The sequence below is a fragment of the Labeo rohita genome, chromosome 1 (assembly GCF_022985175.1).
Source record: "Labeo rohita strain BAU-BD-2019 chromosome 1, IGBB_LRoh.1.0, whole genome shotgun sequence".
Classification (NCBI taxonomy): Eukaryota; Metazoa; Chordata; class Actinopteri; order Cypriniformes; family Cyprinidae; genus Labeo; species Labeo rohita.
In genome coordinates, this window is record NC_066869.1 from 18370468 (window position 1) to 18382431 (window position 11964).

At 32.1% G+C, this 11964-nt stretch overlaps 1 protein-coding gene across 4 annotated transcripts in view; it reads left to right on the forward strand.

Annotated features, from left to right (window-relative positions):
- Positions 1–11659, forward strand: part of LOC127180920 (VPS10 domain-containing receptor SorCS1) — a 204307-nt gene extending 192648 nt beyond the window's left edge. For 2 of the 4 annotated variants that reach the window (XM_051135358.1, XM_051135567.1), the window contains 5 exons: positions 553–687; positions 3829–3928; positions 4129–4234; positions 9066–9232; positions 11010–11659. In XM_051135358.1, coding sequence (XP_050991315.1) covers positions 553–687; positions 3829–3928; positions 4129–4234; positions 9066–9232; positions 11010–11074 — 573 coding nt within the window. In that variant the 3' untranslated portion in view covers positions 11075–11659. The remainder of the gene's footprint in view (positions 1–552; positions 688–3828; positions 3929–4128; positions 4235–9065; positions 9233–11009) is intronic. The other 2 variants (XR_007829723.1, XM_051135439.1) reach the window with 2 other exon arrangements.
- The last annotated feature ends 305 nt before the right edge of the window (positions 11660–11964 follow it).

The following is an 11964-nucleotide window of genomic DNA, read 5'->3' on the forward strand; positions in this document are numbered from 1 at the left end:
TAAATATATTATGCTGCTAATATTTTTCTCTAAACAGAATTTATTTGAAATCTTTTGTAATGTTATAAATCTTTACTGTCACTTTTGATCAGTTTAATGTGTCCTTGCTGAATAAAAGTGTTAATATGTGTATAATAATAATAATAATGAAAACATTATAATAAGAATTATTGAACATTATTGAACTATTAATATCTGTATAATAATAATAATTCATTAAACAATATTGAACAAAAAAAAAGTCTCAAAAGAATATTAGAATTCTTTGTTGAAAAGAAAGTTCAAAAGAACAGAATTTATTTAAAATCTTTTGTAATATTACAATATTTTACTTTCACTTTTGATCAGTTTATTGCATCCTTGCTGAATAAAGTTATTAATATATGTGTAATAATACTAATGATAATTTTCATTAAAAAACCTAACATTATTGGGGGAAAAAACAGTCGATCTCAGAAGACAGGCATTGTCTTTTTTTCTCTAACTCTTGTATTCCTCTAATCTTGTTTATTGGGCGTTTGCATGTCTAATACTGTGTTTTCTGGTCTTCAGGCGACAGGAGTGAATCCAGAGCAGCTGTTGGTCACAGTGTTGCCTGGACTGCCAACAGCGGCCGAGTTCTTCCTGTTACCAGACAAACAGCTGACAGAGGGGAAACCAGACAAAACAGCCACCCATTTAGACGAGGTACAAGACATGACCCTCGTTTTACATTATGCACGATTTTCAATCTCAGTTGTGAGACACTCAGCTATAATTAATGTTTTGCTTTACCTTTGTCTCTCATTCAAAAGAAAAGGCTCAGACATTCAAGTACCATTTTCAGACCTTCTTTCAAATACAAAAGGATAGTGGGTAAAAGGAGGATTTTGACAAGAGTTTCTTACGGTCTCCAGCAGATGTCAATGTTGGCCTTTTTAACTCTTGACAAAAACCTGTTTTTACAAGTCCAATGATTTTTCCTTGATCAGAAAATATCTCATTTTCTCCTGAAATTAAAAACTTGGTTATGAGACAAGCACATAACTACTGCTTTAGAAAAAGTTTCTTCCTGATTAGACATCAATAATGTACATCTCTTATAACTCACGTGTGATGTACTGGGTTGAACTTGTTAGGTCATGGGTAATTTTGGCCATATTGCAATGTATTTGGCAATAACAGAGAACAGCTATTACCGAATATGAGATAGCGGCTCATATCCTCCAATATTAACATGCAGAGTCATCTATATATTTTGAAGCAGTAATTTCTCACTATAAAGCCTCACTATAGAGGAGGTCATTAGTAATCCATCCACTAGATCATTCAGTCCTCTATTCGCTTATAGGCTGGAGATATTATATCACGGATGATAGAGGGATATCTGCACTTTGTGGATGTCCATGCATGGTTGCTTAAGCAGCACCTTTTTGCCTTTTTTTTTTCCTCGCCCAAAACCTACCTTGAATCTGCAATGGACCTTTCACTGCAGATCCTCATAAATCTCTATTCAAGGGTGGCATGTTCAAAGTATAATGTGTAGATAGCCTTATTAAAAAAGTATAATAGACTGACTGACCCTGGTACAATTCATAAAGAAAGTAATTATTCATGGAATGGTCTAATTTTAAAAGGGTGAGAAATAAGGAGAGAGAGAGACAGAAGGTAAGAGCGACGACGAAATAAAGGAGCGCAGAAATAAGTCAGGAGTCATTTAGTAAATGAGACAGATTTAATGAAGCTTGGGTAGAAAGAGTGAAAAAAAGGGACTCTTGGAACAGGAAGTCGTTTTATGTGAGGTTTAGCTCTATCGTTGCTAAACTCAAATCTGTAAGATGAAGCTTAAGAATTGTTTATGAAAAAAATAACACTTTAACACTTGTTAAAAATAAAATAATTACATATATTATGCACACACACACTGCCGTTCAAAAGTTTGGGATCAGTACGATTTTTAATGTTTTTAAAGAATTTTCTTATGCTTGTCAAGGCTGCATTTACTTGATCAAAAATACAGAAAAAAACAGTAATATTGTAAAATATTATTACAGTTTAAAATAATGGTTTTCTATTTTAATATATTTAAAAACAGAATTTATTCCATTGATGCAACGCTGAATTTTCATCAGTCATTATTCCAGTCTCAGTGTCACATGATCCTTCAGAAATCATTTTAATATGCTGATTTATTACTTTTATTATCAGAGTTGAAAACAGTTGTTTTATTTATTTATTTTTATTGTTTTGGAACCTGTGATTCTTTTTTTCAGGATTCTTTGATGAATAAAAATTAAAAAGAACAGCATTTATTTAAAATAGAAATCTTTTTACAATGCAAGTCTTGGCTATCAGTTTTCACATTGTTACTGAATAAAATATTAATTTCTTTCAAAAAAAAAAAGAAAAAAAAAATGTACTGAGCACAAACATTTAAATGATAGTTTACATTTTTACAAATGAAATCTATATTAAATAAATGCTGTTATTTTTTTTTTTTCTTTTTTAATTCATTAAAAAAAAAATCTTAAAAAAATCACAGGTTCCAACAAAATAGTAATCAGCATAACTGTTTTCAAAATTGATAATAAATCAGCATATTAGAATGATTTCTGAAGGATAATGTGACAGAATAATAGAGTAATGATGTTGAAAATTCAGCTTTGCATCACAGGAATAAATTACATTTTAAAATATATTCACATAGAAAAATGTTATTTTACATTGAAATATTATTTCACAATATTACTGTTTTTTTTCTGTATTTTTGATCAAATAAATGCAGCCTTAATGAGCATTAGAAACTTCTCTACTAATTCCAAACACGCATATATATATGTGTGTGTGTGTGTGTGTGTGTGTGTGTGTGTATCGATATATATATCAAATTCTATCAATTTTCTAATTTTCTAATTTTTTTTCTCTCTTTTAAAGTAATAAAGTAGTAGTCCATTAAAGAAAAAAAAGCTCTTAATAATAACATTATGAGCGGAAATGGCACTCTTCTTTTTGAGAAAGTTTACTTTTTTTGTTTGTTTTTTTAATGATCTTTAAATCCTGTCAGTCCTCTTACAATGATTGTATGAAAAACAATAACTGAAAGGATATTTCTATAAATTTAGCCATTAACTTCTTTAGTTGAGAAGCACATTGTATTTTATGACTTAAAGCACAAGTCAAATTAAACTGTCAGTCTTGTTACCATAAACCCTGTCAATTCTGAAGACGTAATTATATTAAACCGTATTAATATAAGATGAGATGCCACAGTGCCAACACTTAAGCACACTGTCTGACAGACAAATAAAAAAAGCACTTTAAAAATCATCAGACTGGAAGCACTTGTTTCAGAATGACCCTAAAAACCTGATCTGCCATAATCAAGCACAAAAAAACAAAAACAAACAAGGCTTTATTGTGGGAAGGAAATAACTATCTGCTTTCAAGATTTATGCATACATAAAAGCGGCTGGCAGTCAAGGGCTCTGTGTGTGTTTGAGGGAGAGGAGAGAGATGTTAGACGTAAATGAGATCCCTCCTATGTCATCTATCTGTATTTGTGAGTGAAGGTGATAGAGTTGATTTATGTCGAAATGTCTTCTCAGTGTGGTTCAGGCTCACGTACGACAAACATCATCACGAGCCCACACTCTGCCTCAACCAACACTACAATGCATCAGGACTCACCTGGCACAGAAACAAGAAAATCAAATACCTGCGGGACACGAATATCTTATTTCTTATTGTGACTGTTTATGTAATTTAATAACAGATCTGCATGTATCATACACAAGGCAGCATTTTCTTATCCAGTGTGGTATGAATACAATAATGTGATTTTGCTTTCAGCTCTCAGAACTGGTTCTCAGCGCTCTGAATCAGAATCTGGTTCAGTTCACACTCAGACCAGGAGTCCAGATCACAGTATACGCTGCACATTTATCAGCAGGTAATGCACTAGAATCAAATACTACTGTTTTAGATATGAACAAAAGAAGGCTGTTATATTAGTGACATTAATTGTATAGTGAACTCTTTTTTCACAGGATTTTTTAATGTGATTTGTGTCTGTTTATTAAAAGGATGATTGGAAGCATGCCAGACTGAGCACTGACAACAGTTGTCTGTCTTATTTTCCCCTGTGTCTAGCGCCTCTAGTGGACACAAGTGAGAATCACAGCGGCTCAGCAATGCTCATGCTCCTCTCTGTGGTGGTGGTGGGTTTAGCCGTGTTCCTCATCTATAAATTCAAAAGGTATTGTTATCCATTTTTAAAACTTCAACCTTGATCATACTGCATGTATTAGCAGTCAAAAATATGGTTAGCTATCTAAAATGTGACCCTGGATCACAAAGTCATAAGGGTCACATTTTTGAATTTGAGATTTATGCATCAACCTGAAAGCTGAATAAATTAGATTTCCATTGATGTATGGTTTGTTAGGATATGACAATATTTGGCCAAACGACAACTATTTGAAAATCTGGAATCTGAGGGTGCAAAAAAATCTAAATATTGAGAAAATCACCTTTAAAGTTGTCCAAATGAGGGTCTTAGCAATGCATATTACTAATCAAAAATTAAGTTTTGATGTATTTATGGTAGGAAATTTACAAAATATCTTCATAGAACATGATCTTTACTTAATATCCTGATGATTTTTGGCTTAAATAAAAATATATATTTATATTTTTTTGGCTATTGCTACAATATACCTGTGCTACTTATGATATTTTGTGGTCCAGGGTGACAAATGTCTTAAATGTCTAGTGGCATACGTTTGGTTTGGGGAAGCCTGAAAGATTTTGTAAAATAAGGATAAAAGTATTTTTTTAAAGGGATAGTTCACCCAAAAATTACAATTCTGGAACTAATTATTTTAACAAATTATTATTGACTTCTGTCTCAAGTAACTCCTATTTTGCTGAATATTAATAGTTGTAGTGAGGTATTGGCAGGGGCGAATCTAGGATTTTCATTTTAGGGGGGCTCAGCCACCAATGAGGGTATTATAATATATATATATATATATATATATATATATATATAAAATTACGGTTTGCATGTCTAGTACAATCCTATTTCTTTAAGTATGCAAACCTTATTGCACATGCACTAGAATATGCATTATATTGGACGTTAAATTCTCAAATGAAAATGGAAACATGATAATTTTATAAAGACAGCTGTGGTGTGATGAGGGCTAAACACAGCCAAAACTACAGTAGATAGGGAACCGATTGCTCCTTTTATAACAAAGAACCGCACAGACGCAATTATTATAACAATCTATTGATAAACATACACACCTTGTCCCGTTTCTCACTCTGCGCCGCCGCGGCCTGCGGATTGAAAAAGAAGGCGGCGCTGAAAGACAGGAGGAGCCAATCGAAGTTTGCCGCAACTTTCTTATGAAATTTAAAGGGGACTGAGGCGATCATGAATTCGCTATAGCCCCCCTAAAAATGGCTTAGCGACGCCCATGGTATTGGTATTGGGTAATATAGGTATTGGGTAAAATTAAAGGAATAGTTCACCCAAAATATTATTTGTCATTAATTACTCACATGTCGTTCCAAACCCGTAAGACTTTTGTTCATCTTCAGAACACATATTAATATATTTTTGATGCAATCCAAAAGCATTCTGACCCTGCATAGACAGCAACGCAACTACCACATTCAAAATTGTTGATTAAAGTCATTATTTTGTTTTCTTTGTGCGCAAAAAGTATTCTTGTAGCTTCGTAACATTACGGTTGAACGACTGCAGTCACATGAACTATTTTAACAATGTCCTTACTACCTTTCAGTGCCTTGAATGTGGTAGTTGCGTTGCTGTCTATACAGGGTCAGAAAGCTCTCGGAATTTATTAAAAATATCTTAATTTTTGTTCCTATGATAAACAAAGGTCTTACGGGTTTGGAACGACATGAGCGTGAGTAATTAATGACAGAATTTTCATTTTTGGGTGAGCTATCTCTTTAATATTATAAAAATGCTAGTTATTTTGAATATTGTTACAAAAACGCAGAGAATCATCCTCGTTTCTCTCCAAACTCCAAGTTCAGGTGTCGTGGCTTAGTTTAGCTCACGAAACAAAACAGCTAAACCACTGAGAGGATATGTCGAGTGGTGATTCACCCTTTTGCTGTTGCAGAACCGTCTTCTTTTTTTTTTTCTAAGCGCTCATAACAAATGAGAAATGTCAGTCAATGCACAGACATTATCAATATTTAGCCCTTTGAGTTTTTCAAGTTGACCTTTATGAAATGTTAAATGATTGCACCATTTCCGTCACTGGACCGAGAGAAAAGGGCACGAGAGGTCAATAAGACAAGATCTGAGACAGGAGAGGGAGACAACAGAAGTGCCAAGAATTTTCCCACACTTTAATACAAAACAGTCTGGCTTTTGGTGACACTACAGCTGCTAGGAACAAGAGGTGCTTCATGTTAAAAAGTTATTTAAATGATGACTCGAGTTCTAGTTCACAAAACCAGAGTGATTCATTCATGAATCAAACTGACACGACTATAAACTTAATTCTCAGAATATCACTGAATAGCAGCCTAAATATAGAGTACAAGAAGTATGGGCTAGTTTTATGGTGCATTTGTCCCATGAGGACTAATTGCAGTTGCAGTACAGTAAGCTCTGAAGAAAAGCATCAAATGTAAATGGCTGTAGAGTGACATGAGTGTGAGTAAATGGTAACACAATTTCTCTCAGTTTCTTTTTGTGAACTGGTCCTTTAATGAGGGTGTTAGATCACATCTTAATGAGCTGTCCGTTTGTGTTGTGTTTTCTTTCTGCTAAATCCCTCTCCGGTTTTATTTAGCACAATAAATTTGCTTTTGAATCCTCTTAGGCGATGCCTGTTAAAGCTTTGTTCTGCTTTTTGCTTATGTGGCTTTCTCCCTCCATAATGGTCTTTGTCTGCATGACCAAGACGGATAAAATCACCTCTATAAAGGGAAGCTTTATTTTAACAGCTCAGTTCTAACTCCTAAGTGAGAAGTCTGTTTCTCTTATTTACGTGTCTTATAACTTTTCTCTGAGGCAGATCTCAGACCTCGGCTTGTAAATGCACTGTACCGCACTCACAAACTATAAACATGTCTTGTGCTTTCTGTGATTTAAAAAATAAATAAATAAATAAACAATGATGTGAACTGCAAAGCTTATAATGTCAGGGCCATCAGAATGTTCAGAAAAGTTCGGAAGAGCACATTATGAACCTAATCAGCACAGCTCATGAATATTAATTAGGTAACATTTGGCCAGTGGTCCTTGCTGAAAGATAAGTGCTAGTCACAGTAGATGACCATTTGCTTGTTTGTCTTAAAGGCTTAGTCCGAATTAAAATTTCCTGGTAATTTACTCAACCCCATGTCATCCAAGATGTTCATGTCTTTATTTCTTGAGTCGAAAAGAAATGAAGGTTTTTGAGGAAAACATTCCAGTGGATTTAATGGGACGCAACGGGTTGAAGGTCCAAACTGCAGTTTCAATGCAGCTTTAAAGGGCTCTACACAATCCCAGCTGAAGAATGGTCATTTTCTGAAAAAAAATAAAAATAAAATTGATATACTTTTTAACGACAAATGCTCATCTTGTGCTAACTCAACTTCATGCATTACATAATTGGGTTGGAAAGATCAGGAACGGTTAGTTCTTCATCTGTGTACTTCAGTTCAAAAAGGTAGGGTAGGGTGAAAAACTCCATCTTATTTTCTCCTCCAACTTCAAAATTCCCCAACATCGTTGTTTTACCTTTTTTATAAACAGCATTTGACTTTCTTTGCACATTCGCTTTGTAAACACTCAGTTGGTACTGTCTATGTCATGTGTGACCTTTCCAATGTGATTACATAATGTGTGAAGTCGAGCTTGTGCAAAACAAGCATTTGTGGTTAAAAAGTATATATATATATATATATTTTATTTATTTTATTTTTTTTTTTTTTTTAAAATGGCCAATTGTTTCACTAGATAAGACCCTTATTTCTCAGCTGGGATCATGTTAAAACTTTTAAAGAAGAAGTTTACTTCCAGAACAAAAATAAAAACAGATTTACTCACCCCCTTGTTCATGTCTTTTTTTCTTCAGTTGTAAAGAAATTGTTTTTAATGAAAACGTTTCAAGATTTCTCTTACACAGCTTTAAAGGGCTCTAAACGATCCCAGCCAAGGAAAAAGGGTCTTATCTAGCAAAACGATCGTTTATTTTCTAAAAAAAATTGACAATTTATATACTTGTTAACCTCAAACGCTTGTCCTGTCTAGCTCTGCGTGAACTCTGTGTATTCCAGTTCATGACAGTTAGAGTATGTCGAAAAACTCCCATCTTATTTTCTCCTCAAACTTCAAAATCGCCCTACATCGCTGCAGAAGCACCGACCCAGTGCTTAAAAAGTGAACATGCAAAGAAGGTCAAACACCCTTTACAAAACAAGGTAAAACAGCGATGTAGGATTTTTAAGAGTTTTTCAACATACCCTAACTGTCATGAACTGGAATACACAGACTTTACACAGAGCTAGACAAGACGAGCTTTAAGGTTAAAAAGTATATAAATTGTCTTGGAAAATTTTTTTTGGAAAATGACTGGCTGTTTTGCTAGATAAGATCCTTCTTCCTTGGCTGGGATCATTTAGAGCCATTTGAAGCTGCATTTAAACTACATTTTGGAAGTTCAAACTCACAGGCACCATAGAAGTCCACTATATGGAGAAAAGTCCTGAAATGTTTTCCTTGAAAAACATAATTTCTTTACGACTGAAGAAAGAAAGACATGAACATCTTGGATGACAAGGGGGTGAGTAAATTATCTGTACATTTTTGTTCTGGAAGTGAACTTTCCCTAAAAATTGAAAAGTTGAACTTCAGGATGAATAAATAACTTCTGAAAGTTTAGCGAACTTGTCCCCTTTGGTTATTATGGTTGCTTACCGTTTGTCAACATTGATTTTTTTTTTTTTTTCCCCGTCATCCTGTTTCCCTCTGGCTGATTCCCCCTGCCAGCATATGTTGTAGCATCGAGCTTTGTTTGCACATGTCTCATTGTAAATCTTTCCTCAAGGAAGATCCCAGGCCTCCACGTCTATGCAGCGATGCAGGACGAAAAAGAGCAAGAAATGATCCAGAGTCCAGTTTCTCCCACTGACAGCACACCCAGCTGCAGCTCTCAGAGAGAGCTGCTCACATCACTGGAGCCTCTGGACACAGAGCCCAACACCCAGACCATCGGTGAGTACCTCACGGTATCACACAGGCCCTCGGCGCCCCAACACTGATACTTCCCTATTTAACACTGAAGTGCTTCCATACTCAGCTCCGCTCTTCTGCTGAACTCTTAGCTCTGATTCTTGAGAACAGCAGACATACTTTTCCTGTCACTCAGCTCAGTCGAGCATTAGCCAGACTCCTGTAAATGGCTTCAGCAGTTTTTGTTGGCTAAGAGGGTCTTGTTGATTGCAGGTAAAAGCACTGGTTGCTTGACTTATTGTCCTCTGATGATGCCTGTAATAAATCAACAGAACAGCAGATGTCATGATGTATTTTAGGTTTCGAGGTTGCTGTCGGAATTACTGCTACTCTCATTTGAGGCTGTTTTGACATTTGGAAAGAAGACAATATACTGATAAAGAGAGAATAGAAAGTATGTGCCCTTCTAGTCTGACTGAATGGAATGTTTTTACACAGACATAGTCTATATATGCAATATTATTTTATATATACATTTTTACAAAAAATATAAATACATTATATAATATAACATTTTACATAACACGTAAAAAAAATGTAACAGATTTATAATTTAATAATTATTAGAATGTATATATAGAGAGAGAGAGATGAAGAGAGATGAAATTAGATAGATAGATAGATAGACAGATAAACAGTGTATTGTCATTCAATATATATATATATATATATATATTCATATATATATTGCTATTTAAAGATTTAAAGTTTTATTTTACAATTTTATATATATATATATATATATATATATATATATTAGAATTGCAGTTGAGTTATAATAATTTAAGAATTATATATATAATTGTTTTATTTTTAATATTTTTAAAATGTAATTTCATGCTTTATTTTTCATTTTAATTCTGTATTTATTAGAAGGCATCAAACCTTATCCATTTTTTATTCTGATATTAAAATAATCATGATATAAAACTGTAAATATTAATATAATATACTATTAATATACTATTTACTATTTAAATTAATATACTATTAATATTTAAAACATATTTTAAATGATTTAAAACAAAAATGTAATTATTGAATAATATTATGATTCTAAAATAATATATAATGGTAATTAGAAATTAAATATATATTCAATTATTATTTTATTTTAATATTTTTTTCATTTATATTAAAATATTTTTAAAAGAATTAAAAAAATATTTATTAATAATTATGATTCTAAAATAATATAATGGTAATTAATAATTAAATATATATTAAATTATTATTTTATTTTAGTATTTTTTTATTTATATTAAATATATTTAAAAAATATTTTCAATAAAAATTAAATTATTTAATACATATGATTCTAAAATAATATAGAATGATAATTAAAAAATAAATATTCAATTATTAATTTATTTTTTTTTTTCATTTTTTACATTTTATATTAAGTTAATTCTGATATAAATAAAACAGCAAAAATATTGATATTTTATTAATATATTAAAAATATTTTAAAAGATTTAAAAAATAGTAAATGATTTATTTAATAATAATAACGATTCTTAAATATATCATGGTAAATAAAATTTAATTTATATTTAATTATTATTTTATTTTATAATCTTATATATTTTATATATTTATTATTTCATAATTCTAAAATAATAATAATTTATATAAATCTAAAATATTATTTATTTGTTTATTTATTTATTTATATTTCTGCAATTCAGTTAAGGTTCTGGAACAGAATACATAGTGACTTGTTTTTTTATTGTCATTTTGTTGTCGTCGTATTTCCCAGAATGCATCAAACCTCATCCACGTGTCAAATTCTCATCAGATCTTCCTACATACATCGACGTTTGAACTCTAGCCTCCGCCATGTCAAGGACTTTGGTCATGCGGACACAAAGGTTTCAAGCTTTATTCAGTACTTGTGCATGTTGGACATTAACTTTACTGTGCTCTGTGAATACTAGAACAAACTTTGTACAGCTTTTTTATACATCTGTGTATTCAATAAAACATTTTTGATGCTGTTCATTTATAAAGATGCCAGTGTGTACAAAGTCCGAGGGAAAGGCCAGCATGAAGGGTGAAAAAAAAAAAAAAAAAAAAAGGACAATTATACTTGGTTACCTGTTGTTTATTTTTATCTCTAACAGTGGCAGTACAGTATTCATGAGCGTGAAACACGGATATGTGACATTTTGAGAGTGTTTTCATAATAATAAAATGTAAAGTTATTAATAATTATTGTAAAATGAAACGCATTTCCTGGGTTTCATTTTGTAAAACTATATCTAGCACATCTGTACTTTACATGTAACACAGAAATGTAGATTTTACCACTAATTTTATGAGTTTCATGCCTTTATTCATGAAACAGGGTTAATGTTGAAGCGTGTTTATCTTGTTTTGCTTCTCTGCAATATCAAAGTTTTTTTTTTTTCTTAGTAGAATAAATTCTTTGTGTTTCTACGTAGAAATAACGGACTGTTGGTTTACAGATACATATCAATCAGTGTCACGATATGCTGTGTAAACTAACTTGATGTTCTTGAGACATTATGGCCAAGCAGAAGATGATAATCATATACTGTGTCTAGTATTTCATAAACAGTTTTGTATTGAATAATTTATGTGCACTCACAGAGTTACATGATTTATGGTTTCATTTCGCTTGTTTATTTGTTATTTTTGGTGCATTTAAATTCAGTCACGACATACCAAAAGTGAACTGTACAGGCTGACGG